The 18211-nt window shown below is 44.2% G+C and overlaps 1 protein-coding gene across 1 annotated transcript in view; it reads right to left on the reverse strand.

Moving 5' to 3' along the window:
* The window catches only part of DIP2B (disco interacting protein 2 homolog B), a 250778-nt gene that overhangs the window by 137044 nt on the left and 95523 nt on the right, over nt 1–18211 (reverse strand). Inside the window, exon 2 of the mRNA XM_054975565.1 lies at nt 275–346. Within this exon, the coding sequence (XP_054831540.1) occupies nt 275–346 (72 nt within the window). The remainder of the gene's footprint in view (nt 1–274; nt 347–18211) is intronic.

Raw genomic sequence — 18211 nt, forward strand, 5'->3', positions numbered from 1 at the left:
CTGCGTTCCCCAACAGGGTTGCCACCTCCAGGATGCTAGCTGGAGACCTCTTGGAATTACGACTGCGTTCCAGGCTACAGAGGTCGGTTTTCCTGGAGAAAATGGCTGCCTTGGAGGGCGGATTCTATGGCATTATAGGCCACTGAGGTCCCTCCCCAAGTGCTACCCTCCTCAGGCACTACCTCCAATTCTCCAGGAATTTCCCAACCAGGAACTGGCAACCCTATTCCCTGGCAATAGCATTTCTTATCCTGTATTTTAACAGAGGACCTACCTTGGGTCTGCGGGATATATGGAGCCAACAGCTTTGCCCTTTTCTTCTCATATCCCTTCTGGGTAATGTCCCCTAAAAGACACCAAGGAAGCAGAGGTTAGACGCATGTTGCCATGAACTTGGGAAGGGTGGAAGGAGAGAGGGGAGAACCTTAAGGAGTCTGCATTAATGCAAACTGGGGGCTATCTGACCCAGGTTCCTGTCAAGTGAAGGCAAGGTGACTAATAGTTGCACTCTAAACCTCTTGCAGCTAAACAAAAGACAAAAGCATTTTGTTTGTATTTCTGACACCTAACACCACAATTAACCCATTCACTCAATGCGGGTCTTTACAGGGCGCCATGCAAAGTGAATGCTGGGAGCTGAGCTGAACTGCCAGCCAAAGATTATAACAATACTGTGATAAACTTCTACCTAAAAGAGATCTGCTTGAGGTGTGAGACAAGAACCAGCCGTTTGTCTCACGTTACATTCAAATGGCAGGAAAAGGCTAAACACATGAAAGAGTTAAAGCAAGAAAAACGAGCCTAAGAAACACCTCCGACTCTCTCTCTACAGCTCCACCTTGCTCACACTTTCACTGCTTTCCTTGGTTGTTTGAAAATGGGTCTGGGAGTTAACAAATGCAAAGAAAGGAGACAGCTGGGTATGAGGACCACCCAAAGTGGTGGGAAGTTTATGACCCAGATCTCTTGGAAAGATCTGGCCTTCCTAATGCTACCACCGCACCGACTTTATGCTTAGTTTTTCCGAAGCCCACATGTAAAGTATGGTGGTCAGCCAGGTTTCCCTAAAATACTGGCAAAGGCTCCTTGGAAACGTCCTCAGCACCTGCCCTCCACACTTTCCTTCCTTATCACAGGTAATACTGATGCAGCCACAGTCCAATCAGCTGCCATGTAAAAAGGGCAAGAATCCCAGACTGACTAGGATCAAACTCAGACGCCAAGTCTCTTTCTCCCCCTTGTCAAGTTCTGGCAAGCTGAAACAAATCTGTTGTTATGGCAACAACATTTTTTTAAAAAAGGGATGACAAAGCATGGAGATAGCTGCCCCCCCAATCCCCTCCCCCCAATCCCATACTGGAGCACAGTAATAAGAGGTACAGAAGCAGTATGTTGCCAATGTACCCACAGAAGCAGTAGCAAGGAGGGTTCTACTGTGATGCGTGCAGGACCCACAGCACTAGCAACGAAAGAAACACGAGTCTTCCACCGGATAATGCGTAGCCGTTCTTAGGCCTGTTGCATCAATGCACCTGGGTGCTCACAAACAGAGGCAGCTGCTTTCCCAGACTGGGACCTGAAGTTCCTTCTAGGCCTACAGGAACATCCTCGGCCTCAGGCAGGGGGTGTGCCAAGGAACCAAGTTCCCACACTCTAGAAGGGTCGCCATATTAGTCTGTTGCATTTGGGCACCTCAAAGACTGAACAATGTATTGCTGCGCTTGTCTAAGTATTTCTCACCAGAGCTCACATTCAGACGTGTGAATTTCCCAACTTGCCATGGCTGCTTCAGGCCTTGGAAGAACATGTCAGTGGCCAGAACAGAAGCTGGTAGCCATTACATCTGATTACTACAACGTGTTATCGCATGATTCTTACGTTTTCTGCATAGTAGGAACCTCCCCCCACCCTCCTATCCTTGTACTTTGTGCAACTGTGATTTTGTCAGCAGAAAGATCACAACAACTGAGAGGCTAATAAAGGGAAGCAGCAAGGAGGATATTCCACTTGCACGAGCAGCCGAATGGCTAGTGGTGCATCTTCCTCTTGGAACGGAAACACACTTAAAGTTTCAAAACACCTACACTGCCATTGCTAATATGGTCCAAACCTTGCACATCCTCTGTTTGTTGCTTCTACAAGCTTACTCCATCTGTGTTTGGCTAATACAGATCCAATTAAAAGATCTGAAAGAGTAAGGCAACCCTTAGTTACGTGCAAATGCTGCTTTGATATCCAGAAGAATGAGGCCTGTACAATGCCATAATTTTTCTTTCACAGGAAAGGCCAGATTTTTCTATATACATGTTCATAATCTAGGGAGATTTTTGTAAACCACTGCTGTATCTTTAAGAGATGACTTCCTGTTTTGAGCCCAAAGAATATGAGCTCTGTGTAGCCAGCAGAAAAGTGTGGGACCGATTTATTGACCAGTGGTATGACTCCTTTTCTTCTTTTATCTTTAGTCTTTCTATAAAATTAGCTGAGACCGTGTAGTGTTACTGGTGTGGATATTATATTTAACAGAAAGCAACCCCCAGCTGTTCCAGATGAAACATTAATATCAAAATATTTGAAAACAGCCTTCTAAAACCAAAATCAGGCATTCATCAACAATAGCTGCCTACAAGCAAGCCGGTCTACAGGTCTAAAAAGATCCAAGTTGGTGTACCATTTTGCACCATGAAGAACAAAAACTGTGAGGAAACGGGAGATGGGTAAGGCTGGGTAGGTATTCTGTGGTACAAAGTACAGTTGATAGTAGTCTTGCACGAAGAAGTATGAAGGGAGTCTTGGGGAGGGGAAACAACAACTAGAAAACTGAACTGGCTGCTTTCAAACCAGCACAGTTTATTGGATTACCAGTAACTAACTAAAGCAAAATAAAATGTCAGCAAAGAGTTGTGGTGTATGAAAGCTCCATTCCTGTCACAGAGACCACTAGCAAAGTCTCAAAAGTATTTAAAATTAAGCAGGTTTCATTAAGAGTCTTCTAAAATAATCCTATCATTTCCAATTGCTCAGTGCAACAATTTAAAATGGATGGTTGCAACATGCGAGTTAAACAGACTGCTCTGAGAACCCTCTGAGAATCCTTTTCTGAAACACAAATTTCACCACAGATAAAGAGAAATTTGCATACCTGAAGTTGCAAATGCCAAAATTGTCATTTTACATGGCACAAGTAAAAAAATAAGCCAAATGTTCACCATTTTTCCAATTTCATTTCGGTTTCATCTTTGGTCAGTATCCAGCACTCCATTTTGAATTTTACATTCTTGACCTGGCTATTGGACTAAGGAAGCACTACTCCTATTATTATCAGTGCCCTGACATTTTTCATGCTGCTTTGGGAAAATTCACTCCATGTTATTTTAATTTTGTCTTAGTGCTCAGTATGTGCTACGTCATGTATGTATTATTTGTGCATTTTATTAATGGAGTTCAGTCTTTGATATTTATGTACTTGATATTTATGTATTTGATATTGAGGAAGGCCTTTGGGCCGAAACATGTCTGTTTTATTGGTCTTGTATACAGGGCCATTAGTGGTACTATTATACTTATATATTAATGATTATACTTCTGGTATAAACAAAGATTTAGTACATATATGTACAACCATATGATGATTTTATTTTCATCTATGTATGCCCATTAAACTTTATACCAGTGTTTTTAATTTATATTTTTAGTTATTTTCAACAATTTGATTTTTCCCCCTGTTGTTCCAACTTCCTGTAATTTCAGGGGATGGACTACATTTTCACATTTGAGGATACAACGTCTCATCCAAAAATCACTAGCAGCACAGGCCGCAATTCATCTCCAGAGCTTTCACTTAGGAAGCACCCTAAAACAGAAAACAAGGAAGCATATTCTCAGGTCCCCATAAAAGGGAAATAACCAGTCTTGGAAAGCATCAGGTAGCCTCATCTTAAATTGTAAATCAATTTATCATGCTTGCCCACAGCTACAATTGTGAGAGAAATAAAATAAAATAGTACAAAACAAATATATTCCACATTTTAATACTAAATCAGAATATATATATATATATATATATATATATATATATATATATATATATATATATATATATATGGATCAAACTGTATGCCCGAGCACACAGTAAAGCTTTTCATGGTAGATAACTGCAACTTTTATAAAGGAGACTGGTCACTCCCATAAGCATGACACAAGAAACTGAGAACTTATGTTGGATATATCTGTTCTATGATGACTCGCAAGTATGATGGTGGTTTGAAAAGTTTGCTTGATTAACCTCAAAGTAGTGATACTGTCTACATATTGATCTTACACATCTTATCTCCAGATCCTACAAAGCCTTTGAATGAGTACACAATCCTAAAATTGGCCCGATTAGAGATTTACTCTCTCTATTGACAAACCAATGGCTTTGGCCATTAGTATGGATTTTTTCAAAATTCTCACTACATGTTGAAGCAATCCGACAGAAGGGAGACAGATCTCAGGAGCTAATGATTAGCCACCTATGAAAGGAGGCCAGTAAATTCAGGCGGTTCTGTGTAATTTATATGTAATGATGGGAGACAGTAGGGTGAGTCATCCTGATTGGAGAGCACATGATAAAGCAGCTGAGCTGAAACTAAGCAGGAACGGGTCTGTGCCTAGATGGGAGACCTCTTAGGAATGTTAGAGAGGGATAAGGAACACGGACTTTACCTCTCTGTGCTACTGAGTGCTGTTGCTTTCAGTATGATCCTACTGGGTAATTCTATGTTGTTTGTTGTCTTAAGTGCTGCTAATGTTCTGTTTCAACATTTCTTCAACTCTGCATTGGATTTCTGCTGGTTTTAAATCTTTGCAAATTTGCATTTATATACCCAATTACATAGTTTCTTAAAATTTCTTTGAAAGTGACTGTACTAACTTACACTGTGTAATCTACCTTGAGTTTCAGTGAGAAAGGCAAACTATGTATAAATAAATAAAGCTAGACAGGTGGGCAAGATAGATAGATAGATAAAGGCTGCCACATTAAGACACACCTCTCCTGTGCCCACAATAAAAGCTAGAACAAAGAGTTCCACAACTATATAAGGAATTAGGCGTGCACACAGGAAAAAAATTCACTTGGTTCAGTTTGGTAATACCAAACTGGGGAGAAAAAAAATCAGAATTTGTGGAATACTGAATTCATTCTCCAGAACAATAGCTAGAGAATTCATTCTCCAGCAAATTTGGTAAAATTTGGCCATTGTTTCCTGAAGGAAACTCGATTTGGGAAATTTCCAGGGTCTGGGGGGGGATAATTTTTTTGACCAAATTTCACCAAATTTGCAGGTAACCTACTCCTAATTGTCTTCTAACAACCCCAAAGTTTCATGAAGATTAGACCCCAGGGGCCTTTTCATAACCCCCCAAAGAAGGTACCCCCCCCAGCCACTTCCAATCTCCATTTTCTACGGGGAAACTTACAACTAGCCTATCTTAAAAACACTTTAAAAGTTCACACTTCACAACTCTCTCAGAATACCCAAAAAGTACACCCAAACACCACTAGGCTAAGTTAACAAACTGAGCCCAGCACCCCATCACACACCCACTCTCTGAAGAACAGCGAACAGCAACTGAACACCTGACCAAACCAAACTTCTATGCCAGCAGAAAACAGAACCCAACTAATAACCAAATTGTTATAAAGAAAGCCCAAAAGGGGAAACCAGCCTCCCCAGAAGAACAAGTAAATAAAATTAACAGGAACTATAAAATTACAAACAAATTACCCACAACAGGATAAAACAACCCCCTCCCCCCCAAGAGCAGCAAAATGATCAGCAAATATAACCAACTTCAAAAGCCAGAAATCAAAGCCCCCCTACTTAAAAGCCCAACCAAAGCCCCCTCCAGACACAGCAAAAAAGCACGTTTAAAAATGCAAACTAAAAAAACCTTTTCCCTTCCCCCCCACCCCTATCCCTCCGATACCAGGCCAACCCCCTCCCCCGCAAAGAGAGAAAAAAACCAGCAAGTCTATGACTCTCAAGCCAGGCAGCAGCCAGGAATCCATTCCATTTACTAGGCAGCAGGATCCAGTCACAGTCCAAAGCAGGCCAGGAGAGAAAGCGTCACCAATCAGCAACAGCAGCAAGCGGGGCAATATCTCTCAATCTCCAGGCCGGAGCAAAAACAGAGGCTGACTGAACCAAGCCTCCTAACTTAATTCCTTGCAGCAGTTTAAAAAAGGCACTCTCCTTCTTGAGAATTCCATTGGCCAGAGAAGGAAAGCTGCTGCAAGGATTATTAGCCACTCATAATCTCCCTCTCTTCCCCCCTCCCGCCTCTGACTCACTCCACCTCCCTTCTCTCCCCCGCTCCCATCTAGTAAAAAAAAAAGGTGGGAAGCAGTGTTTCTTTGCTGTTCATTAGCAAAGGAACAACAAGGAACAGCGCTGCTGTGCTTCCTGAATTTTACCAAATATATTTGATAAACTTTCAGGTAAAATTCGGTGATTTTTACTGAATACCGAACAACTGTACAAACTTATCTCCATTGAAAAGCACTGCGTTTTATGGGATATGAAAAGTTCTTGGAGTCTGATCAGTGAAAGTCATTTTATACATGTAAGTTATCAGTTCAAGTTGTCCTCGCCGAGCAATATACATTGTGTGAGCTTAAGTCCGTAACAGTGGTTTTCAGTCCCTGGGTTGGACCCTTCAGTGAGTCGTGAGCCTCTAATAATGCTGCCAGTGTCTTTGCAACTTTTTGGAAGGACTGACATGCATAGAGGAAGGGCATCGCACCTCCTGCATCTCTTTGCACTTGCTGAGAGCAGCATCAGGATGGCAAGGCGAAATTGGGATGGAGAGGATTCAGAGACATCCTGTCCTGGAAAAAGCTCTTTCAAAAATAATGGATACAAAAGGCTAGTTCAGTTTCACCTAAAGCCCATTGGGGCTTTGGACATTTTTCTTTCTGGACGGCAAACCCTCAAGCCACATCACAGATTGCTTTTGAAGCTCCCCTCAGTTTCAAAATTGGTGTGTCATGTGGCACGGAGAGCTGCTCGAGAAACACAACTTTGTTCCTTACTTTGATGCATTGTTCTCTCAATATAGGCCCATCTGCTTAGCTGGTGGTGACATGAGAACTGCAAAGAATGTTTAGCATAGTATAAACAAAACAACACTGCAGCACATTAGAGCAAATGATTTTCAAAGGACAAACTTTACAGAAAACAGATTTCCGTTAATTCAATGCACAGCACAAGAAGAAGTGCATGTATACCCACATGGGTAGGGATCAAGCTTGAGGGTGAGTTATCTCTAGTTCTGAATCTGTTAATACAAATACACAGGACACATCTGAGTCATTAGTGGACTGAATGCACATAAAAATTCCTTCTGCAGCTGCTTTGGACATAAATCATGGAAAGGCAGGATATAAATATTCAATCAAGCCTTGTGAATTCATTCACATTTCTTGTTTAATCCTCGAGAAGCAATGTTCTGAGACTAGCCAACTCAGATGCTTTTCCTTAGTCATATAATTTTTGCTTAAATATAGGGAAACCAGGAATTTTTAGACTGGAAATATGTCCACTTCTTCAAGAACATGCTATTTATTTCTCCATTGTAATGTCTTATTAGATTCACAAACTTCCATACAAAAATGGTGCTCAAGCAAACCAAGAGTGATAAACCATCAGTTCACGGCACATGATAGAGATGAACTAGTTGCAAGAGAACTGGAGCTGGCATGGTCAACAGCTTTAGAGGTCCATCTTCTGGTTGGTTTATCTGCTTACAGATTTTATTAGTTTACTCAAGGCAAGGAAAGTCTCTCTCCAAAGAATACTTGTTTCACTATCATGCCCTATGATACTTTGATGTAAGAAGACCATTTTAACATTTTTCGTAAGCTTTTAAAGATTTCCATTCTTCACTGAAAGGTGAAGTCAACAGATTGGTCATTTACAAGTGTGGAATTTGGGGCCCAGATCAAATGTTAACAATGTTTACATGCAGATCATGCTTAACCGTTTCCTGCATTTACAAACTAGCCAATATAACATGACAACATACATAGTTCATACACTGTTTTCTACACAGAAGAGCTTCCTGTACAAGAAACATTTGAGCTGACCCTTTATCTCAGAGTATTATTTGTCCTTTGTCACAAAAATGTTTCACTCAACTCTCTTCGTCTTCAAATCAACAGATAAATGCCTTTATTAGATGCTTGATGGTACTGTGGAAATGTTGCATCTGCAAAGCAGCATATTATGTTTATTTTAGGCAGAGAAAACTCTAAAGTGATTACAAGTCTAAAAGCCTGATAAACCATAGCACTCTTCTAGGTGTCAAGACTCCTGAGTAAAACTGCTTCCCACTGCCCAGCCATGCACGTAAGCTGGGCAAACGTATAATCTGTTATGAGTTGGAAGCTGCTGCAACACTGATGCAACACCGATGCAGTCCCTTTACACCAGCTGGAAGGCTTTAACCCCATCCTGCTACCTTTGCTGACAGTAAGAAAAGGCAGAGGGGCAGCCTATCCCATTTCATCGGAGGCACAAACGCAAAACTCATCTGCAACGGCCCCGCAGGAGCTTGTATTCAGGAAACACGGCCGTAGAGAGGAGGAGGGGAACCCACTGGCACAACTCTTGATCCGTCTTAGAACATCCTCTCCTGACAATGCCCCTTAGCACTGAGGAGCATCTGCACGCCTGGTGAGCAACAAATGCTACTGTTCCCTTGCACACGGCGTATTTATTCACATTCCTTGCTAACCACAGCCAGGTCTCTCCTGCAACCTACTTCGCCTGAGAAAATCTTTCTGTCCCTAAAGAAGGGCCTGTAACACAACTGTTACAACAAATAGTTCAATCTGTGTTCATAAATGGGTGCCTTGAGCCATTCATTGTGTTAGTGGTATGGAAATTCCGAATTTCTCCTTGTTCTCTCTGTTTGAAAGGACAGAACCACAGCAGTCAACAGCAAGATTCCTCATCTAATATTTTAAGGTTAAATACACATTAGCTAGCTATTTTCAACAGCTTTACCACAATCTAGGTGTGATCTTTTAATGAAAGCTTGCCTATTACAGATACTAAAATTCCACCCACCAACAGCACAAGAGCGTGCGTAACTGTCAAAGTTGAATGGACTTGTAGTCAGCAAGAAGAGCCCAGAAGGGATTGTTGCCTCTGTCATTGTTCAAACTGATGGCTAATGAAGTCCAAAGAGACTGAACAAGAGATTTCTGAATCCAGGCCTGTAGCCTGCAGGCATGCTACTAGTCCACAGCCAAACTCTCGATTCTGCCAGCCTGTGTCAAAGGTTCGGAGCAGGGGAGTTCACACACTTCCATTCAAACACCTTTGTTGGGTTGCTATCATGCTGATTTTCATTGTAGTCTAGAGCCTGGGGTGGTGTCTTTAGTTTAAGACAGAAGAGTCTCTTCTCAATGCCCAATGCGCTGGGGGCCCTCCGGCATCTACTGAAGGAAGATGCTTTCAGAAGTGCTTGGGACAGGGGGGAGATAACCGACCGGAGTAGCCTTTCCCTCGTGATTATTAGGAACGTGGGCTATCAACGCTGAGGACCGTGACCATGCTAGTGCACGAGTGCACACTGGGCGACGAGTGTATTCTTTACCTCTGCAACAGGCATTTCTCCCTCTTTAAACCTTCCTTCATATTTAAATTTTCTTACAATCCCTAGCCACAGGTGAGCTATTATGCTTGGTAGACTGAATGTTTCAGCAACTGCAGAATTGAGGGAACACTGCTAAAACTCCATTCTCAGATCATTTCTGTTGCTGTGCATTCAGTGCAATAGAGATTAAAGGCTCATCTCATGCTATTCTGTGATCAATGGACTGTACTCAGAGACCTCTGGATTAGGCCTATTGTAGCCAAACAGCAGTTACCCGATTAATCTGGGGTGATCTCTTTTCTATTGGGCATATTCCAATCCAGAAATAACTCGATTTGTTGCCAAATTCTTAGCAATAGTTATCTCCCTAAAGGGCTGTTAAGATGAGTTTTAATTTGATGATGTTATTATGGGGGAATTACATATAAGTACTGTAATGTTGTAATATTTTGTTCCATTATATGTTTTGTTCTATTTTATGAGTTTTATGCTTAAGACTTTCAATCAAAGGAGCTTATTTTTAAAAAGGAAAGAATAGTAATTTTCAAATACTGCTGGTCTGATTTGAGTCAGAAGAGAGTGGACTATAAGCAGTCTATGAGAGGAGAAATGCACATATTCCCACCATACCTTGATTCCAAGGCTACTGGAAAACTGTCCAATTTTCCTGTGACAATTTTGCTTCATATTTCCCCCCAGGACACCCCCTACATACCACATCCCATTGTGATCCCTACAGTCAACAAAGAGCAGTCCCTTGGTGGTGCCCGCAAATGCAGCAAAATCCGAATGCCACAACCATGTACAGAATATGATATCAAACTAATGTCAATTTATTTTATTTATTTATGTCATTTATAGTCCACCTTTCTCTCTGAGACACAAGGTGGATTACACAGTATGATATTAGTACAGTTAGTATCAAGTACATTTCCATACAGTATCAAGGACATTTCCATAAACAATGCCGTAGGGTAAACAGATACAAGTTTAAAAGACAAAGTATTAGCGAGAATCCAATACAGAGCAGAAAAAATACTGAAGCAGAACATAACCAATTCTAGGACTGACATTAGACAACATGGAGCACTGGTGGTACATAAGAGGACATATTTAAAGCAGCAGATAATATGTAAGGCAATATAACGATGAAGTCTATGGTCCCTAACTCATTAACAAAGCATCTGAGACCCCATCCCTACAATACAGTCATTTGAGTAAAAAGCCTTTCTAAATAGTTCAGTTTTGCATCATTTATGAAAAGCCAGAAGAGTGGGGGCTCTCCTGACCTCCTCAGGTAGGCCATCCACAGGACAGGGGCCACCACAGAGAAAGCCCATGTACGAGCTGCTGTTGATTTCGCCTGAGTACAGGCTAGCACCTGCAAGAGACCCTGTTCAGATGAGCAAAGCTGCCGTGGAGGAACAAAATTACCTCTCTCGATCCTGGTGCTTGATTCCCAAGTTACCTTCAGATGAATCAGATTTTATTACTGCTTTCATCTCGTGGTAGTTGGTCAAACTTCCTCTCCTCTAACTGAGTAAGAGCCTTTTTACCCCCACCCAATGAGAAGAGCCTAGTGATTTCAAATTGTTTTTTCAGAAAAGCTGCCGTGGAGGAACATATGGAGGGAGGCGGTCCCGTGGGTGTGCTGGACCAAAGCCATGAAGATCTTTGTATGTAATAACTAATACCTTGAACTGAGCACATTAACTGATGGGTAGCCAGTGGAGCGACTGTAGGATGGGAGTGATGTTCGTGCTCCTGCTCGCTCCTGATAACGGTCAAGCTGCAGCGTTTTGCTCTAATTGCACTCCTAGTTAACTTGGATGGGAGACCTATGTATAGCGCACTACAATAGTCAAGCCTTGATGTTACCATAGCATGGATCCAAGTGGCAAGGTCAGCCATGTCGAGATAAGAAACCATCTTCCAGGCTAGAGTGAGGATGCAGAAAGCATTTTTTGTCACTGCCTTAACTTGTTTTTCTAATAATAACGCTGGATCCAGTATAACCCCTAGGTTCTTAACTGAGTTTCCAAGGGTCAGATGAACTCCATCGAAAGTGGGGAGTACAATGTCCTTCAAAGTCTTTAGCTTCCCAGCAAGCATCACTTCAGTCTTGTCTGGGTTCAATTTCAATTTGTTCTTTTTCAACCATTTCACCACATCTGGGCAGCGATCTAAGATTTCTACTGCATCCTGTAGGAATCTGGATAGCGAGATAGAGGGTTGGGAGTCATCTGCATACTGATGACATCCAACTCCATAGCTGCAAATGAGTTCCCCTAAAGGCTTTACGTAGGGGTTGAATAACATAGGAGAACCCCACAAGATAGTTCCCATTCTGGAGATAGCTGATCTCCAATGGCAACCCTTTGAGTCCGCTTCAAGAGAAACTATTTAAACCAGTCCAGGTCACATCCTTTGATGCCCACTTCTGTTTCTAAACGCCTCAACAGGATGGCATGGTCTACTGTACCAAAAGCTGCAGACAAATCCAATAGAAGCCATGAGGAGGCATGGCCTTTGTCTACATTCAGATGGAGATCATCCACTAATGCTATTATTGCTGTCTCTGTCCCATGTCCATGTCTGAAACCTGACTGGAAAGCAGAGCACTAGAGTTATCCAAGGAGGTCTGGAGTTGGTCAGCTACTGCTCTCTCAATCACTTTGCCCAGAAAGGGCAGATCAGAGATTGGGCAATAATTGGCCACATCATTTTTGTCTAGGGATGTTTTTTTAAGTAGCAGACGGATAACCGCCTGTTTGAGCTGCTGGGGAAAGCTGCCCTGAGTTAGTGATTGATTTACAGTAGACCTCAGTGGTTCACTTATGTTGTCCTTACTTGATGTTAACAGCCAGGATGGGCAAGGATCGAGCGCACAAGTAGTAGCTTTCACAGACATCAAGATCCTGTTAAGATCTGTCATTGTGATTGGTTCAAAGCAGCCCAAATGTAAGCTGGGTGGTGTATTAAGCATTTCTTTGATCTTGTTTGCGTTGCAGCTAGCATCTAGATCAGAGCGTATTCGTGCTATTTTATCATCAAAAAACTTAGCAAAAGCCTCGCAGTTAATTGTCTGTTCTTGGGACTGTAAAGGTTCAGAATTAGAGGTTAGGAGGCGTCTTGTGAACTAGCCGATGCAATAGTTGCCAAAAAATAATGTTTCTTTGCTGCTTTCATTTCCGCTTCATAGGTCTTCCAGTGGATTCTGTAGCATGTTATATCTGCTTCCGTGTGAGTTTTTTGCCAGCGCTTTTCTATACCTCTTCCAACCCTCTTTAAGTCAGCCAGCTCCATGGTAAACAACAATAATGATGACGACGGTGATGGTGACGGCGGCAACGATGAAGACATTCTATTTATATACCGCCCTTCAGGATGACTTAACACCCAATCAGAACAGTTTCCAAAGTATGTTATTATTATCCCCACACCAAACATCCTGTGAGGTGTGTGCGGCTGAGAGACCTAGAAGCTTTGACTGACCCAAGGTCACCCAGCCAGCTTCAAGTGGAGGAGTGAGGAATCAAACCTGGTTCTCCAGATTAGAGTCCCGTGCTCTTAACCACTACACCAAACTGGGGCTGGTATCCATCCCAAGGGCCGAAGCGGTTGATAAGGAGCAATGGTGTCAATAGCTTCAAGGAGCTTTGCGTTCCACACTCCTACAGCAGCTACCATGGGGCATGTGTCTTGGATTCTAAAATCCCCCAAGGCATTTTGGAATCTAGAAGGGTCCATGAGCCTTTGTGGGCAAATCATTTTAACTGGACCTCCCATTTTGAGGGGTGCTGGGGCTATATTCACTTTTACCTTCAGCAGATGATGGTCAGACCATGGTTCAGGCCGAACCTCCAATGTTGAAACAAGGTTTTCTCTTAAAAGCTCAGAGCAAAAATATTAAGTCTAGTGTGTGGCCTCTTTCATGTGTAGGGCCTGTCACAGTTTCCGAGAAGCCCAGGGTTACCAGGGAAGCTATAAATTCCTCAGCCGGGCCTGACTTTGAACACTCAGCATGGAAGTTGAGGTCTCCCAGAACAATAAGTCTAGGTGTCTCTAATACCATGTCTATTAGAAGCTCTGCCAACTCAGAAAGGGTGCTCATGGAGGAACTAGGTAGTCTATACACACGAAGGATACCCAATCTATCTTTAATTCCCAGAGACAAGTACATGCAGTCAATACCAGCTATAGATAGTACTGGAGATCTATGGAAGTTGAAGGACTCATGGAGAATAATAGCAACACCTCCTCCTCGGTTGCTATAGCGAGGTTGGTGTAGGAGCACATAGTCAGGGGGGGGTTAGTTGGGACAGACACACCTTGTCATTTTCCGGCAGCCAAGTCTCTGTTCAGCAAGCCATGCCAATTTTCTCTTCCTGCAACATCCCAGCAATGCATGCAACCTCGTTCCTAACAGATCTTGTATTGCATAGGATTAGTGTAGCAGGGGGGGGGGTGGAAGTGGCCCCATTGTCAGCAGGTGGAATATTAGAGAGGTGGGATGAGCAGCGAGCATTACTGCTCAGTGCTGGGCACCTTTCAATTAATTTTCAAATTCCCTTTCTGGGACTAGCGAGCCCCTCTATCAAGTAGGAATGAAAGGTATCTCTTGATTTTGATAAACAAGATTTTTCTTGACTCCCATCACCCCCTTCCTCCAAATAAATGCCTGGTTTTAAGTTTTGTAATCTATTCCATGCTTTTGGTTTAAGGGAAGATGAAAAAGACAACCCAAACAATTAAAATGTTACATACGTTTTTAGACTGAATTTATGAAAACATTCACAGATCATGCCTGCCTCATGTAGCAAAATAAGGTGTTCTTGCATCACATTCCATCCCCACCAGCAAATAGTGAGCCAAAAAGCCAGATGGACAAATGCCTCCCTCTGCCCGCACTTCTCTGAACAAAACAGTTCTTGATTTTGGTTTTGATTTTTAAGAAGATAAATCAGGGAAAAAATAAATAGAAGGGGGACAGTAGTGGAAAATGAAATTTTGGAGAGATTAAAATTTAAAGTATGATGTTTGCTAAAATAAGATGTATTGTAGAGAAAAATAGAAAATGAAACATGTATTATTGTTTTCTTTTATTTCTAATTTCCGTATTTTTTTCTTTTTTGTATGCTTCTGTCACATATGCCTGTCTGCATATCTGCCATGAATGTACGCTGTGTTATGTACTCGTTCTCTGAGGGCATAAGAAGTTTCTTATTGATGTTAAACCAGTAGGTTATCTTGCAAGCGTTTACTTTCTCTTTCCCCGCTTCTTCCAGCAAGTGTCCTTGAGCCAGCTGCCACCAGCTCGAAATGTATCCTTCTTGGAACTGAGATGATTTCATTCTTTGTTCTGTCTAGCCTAAACCTAGCTTCTCTGCTCCAACCACCACCACCCCCGACTCCTTCACGCCAGAACTTTAACAGTCCCTACCCTGATGGTGGGAACCTTCCCTATAACTAACACTACCGACCCCATCCGCATTACTTCTGCCAAGCCCATTGTCTGAGCACCTTGAACTTCATGGATCTCTAATAAAGTTACTTCAAGCAATACACCTGTGTGATTGCTGTGGAGAACTTGGGGGGATCTACCTGCAAGGGACTGACATTTTGTCAGAAGTCTGTATCTTTCCACCTGGACCCAAAACTCTGACATCAGACTACCGGCACCATGCCGTATGAGTTAGACCAGGGAACTTCAGAGCCACCTGTCAGGTCTGTTACCCACAGTACTGCCATATTGCTTTCCTCAGTATGTATTTCACTACTGTAACTTTCCAGTGTTGTTTGTCTGCAGGTTTCAGAAGACAGCTGTGGTTCCCAGGACAGCCTTATCTAACATGGCTAGCCACAGACCTTGGAGGAGTTACTTTCACATTCCAAAATCTCTACAATGGCTAGGCCTATGGGAGGGAATGGAAAGGAGTGTTTGATATACTGCAGCATGTAACCAACATGCCATTCTCAACAAAGTTTTGTGTTCAGCCACAAGTTTTATAGCCTTTGGAATATCTATGGACACCTGTACTTTGAATATAACCTTTCAATAAATAACCTTTGACTCAAGAGACCTTGGATTTCTTGCTGCAAGGGGTGGGAGATGAAATAAGAGTAACTTGAATTCCATAGACTGACATTTGAGGAATCAACACAGTCTCCATGTCAAATGCATACCCCATCCCCTTGATCCGAGACCTCCTCAGCATGGTGGAACAGGGTAAGATCTTTTCAAAATTAGATCTTAAAGATCAAGATTCTCTTTGTTGAGAATCCTATCTTCTCTCCCTTAACTCACACCTGGGAAGGATGGCTACTGGATACACTCCGATTGAACCTCCTGTTCCTGGATTGGAGGGTGGTGAGACTCCTTCTTTACCTAGTGTCGGGGGTATCCAACTGATCCCCGCGGGAGACGTATCGTGGGGCGAGCTAGGTGCCCGACCAAGGAGTAGTATAGGGAGAGGCATCACCCCTGTGACTTCGGTACCAACGCCTCGGCAGTGGGGACCTCGAGCCCAAGAAAGCAGAGAAAGGCACTTCGGGACTATGTTCATGCGCCCATTGGGAGTACTCATCCGGGATGCTCCACTATCCCCGGTCGCGGAGGCTCCGGGAATGAGCACCAGCGGAGATCCCGTGTGGGAGGCCCTACAGGCATCCACGGCGGCCGCCAATGCCACCAGGATTTGCGTGATTCTCCAGTACGTATGGAATGAAGCAGCGGGATGTTTAGTGGAGGCACCCCTGATGGTGGAAAGTGGAGGCGAAATGCCTCAGGACTGGTCGATTCCCCACCACGAGCTACAGAGCTGGGATAATCTCGACATAGGGTCAGTAAACCTGGGGGGTGGCCCTGCTCAGCCCACCAGGGACCAGTGGAGTGTTCTCATGGAGAAAGTCCAAGTTATGCGCTATGAAATGTTAGCGGCAACTGGCCTTACCAAAGGCTGGGGGGACAGTGCAGCTGCGGCACAGTGCCCTGTATCACCTTCGGAGGCGGCAGGCTCCGGCCAGGAGGTCCCCTGGGACAATGTAACTGCGGGGCAATCGGCACCGCTGGATTTACAAGGAGGAGAGGAGCAAGAGGAAGGGTCCTTTGCTTTGACGTCCTCAACAGCCAGTTATCACGATACCATAGCTCCCCCCACGGAGGAACAATGAAATGTGGGGCTACAGACCACACCAACCCTGGGTGCAGGTGTTGACGCTGGATTTTCTGAAAAGGAGGTGGAATGCGCCCATCAGCTGTAACAAGCATGGGAGGTGGAATTGCGCCGAAATGCGGAGAGGGCAGCAGTGGAGGAGAAGAGGAGAATGGAAGAGAGGGACAATTAAAGAATCTGGAACTGGGACAGAGCCCAGGGGATGAGGCAGCTGGAAACCTCTAGACAGAGCCCCTGCCCAGACTCAGCGTCAACAGGTGAGAGCTTGGAGCGATCCCTACGAAGGGGGCAACTCACTGGAACTGGCTAGTAACCATCCCTCGGGAGTGGGTGCCCCGAAAATCAGAAGGCCAACAGACCAGAGAGGAGAAGATGCCACGGTGAGACCTGGCTTTCAGCCACAGTATGTCCGAACTGGAAGAGTTCTTCAAGTCGGAAGCGACAAAAGATGAAGAGACTCCTCTCGACCCTGTGAAACCCTCAAAGCCAGAGGACAAGCCCAAGGAGGAAAGGAGGGGGGCCGTACCAGCCTCAGATGAGAAGGACTTCCAAGAGAACTAACCCCAAGCACCTGCGGGCCGTATGAGGGGAGATGGGCAAACTAAAGGAGATGGCGCAGGTGACAAGAGGATTACAAGAGATGATGTGCTGCCTGCCACTCGTGGGAGCACCCATGGGGCCAGGACCCAATGGAGATGGACCGGGGGGGACCATTTAGGCTAAGATGTCCCCCTCCCCTCCTTCCACCACAGAGAGGGCCCGTTATGCCACCGGGATTACAAACTGTCGCTCCTCCATCCTAAGGAGGACCAGTTGCCCCGCCACCACGGGGAGCAGCAGTAGGCCCACGGGAACTTCACCCTCTCCCTCCACCTCCCCTTGGGGCCCTGACCATCCCACCATCATGAGGGGTGCTGATTGGGCCGCCTCTGCAACCGCCACAACCGCTACCACCTCCCCCAGTTCTACCGCCTCCAGGGATACTGGTCGCCCCACGAGGGGTCCCTCCTGCCATGACACCACAGCATGGGTGGCGCAAACTGGATACACAGTTCGAGGAAGAGAGTTGGGCTTCTTCATTGTGAAAGTGTTGGAATTTTTCCAAGAGTGGGGCCCTACCTTCCTGAATGAGCACAGCCAAGTAAGCCACCTGGGGTCCAGGCTGGGTGGTTCGGCGGCTAAGTGGTATGTCACCCTATACAAGGCCTAAGCCCTGGAACTATTGAATCTCAATACATTCATACAAGTGTTGAGGGCTCAGTTAGAGGAACCTCTCGAGGAGGAGCAGGAGACGACAAAATTGAAAAGGATGCGGCAGGGCCACCAGCCCGTGTGTGAATATGCCGCAGAATTCAGGCAGTACGCAGCAAAGGTATGCAACTGGACTG

Source organism: Eublepharis macularius, chromosome 4 (assembly GCF_028583425.1).
Source record: "Eublepharis macularius isolate TG4126 chromosome 4, MPM_Emac_v1.0, whole genome shotgun sequence".
NCBI classification, from domain to species: Eukaryota; Metazoa; Chordata; class Lepidosauria; order Squamata; family Eublepharidae; genus Eublepharis; species Eublepharis macularius.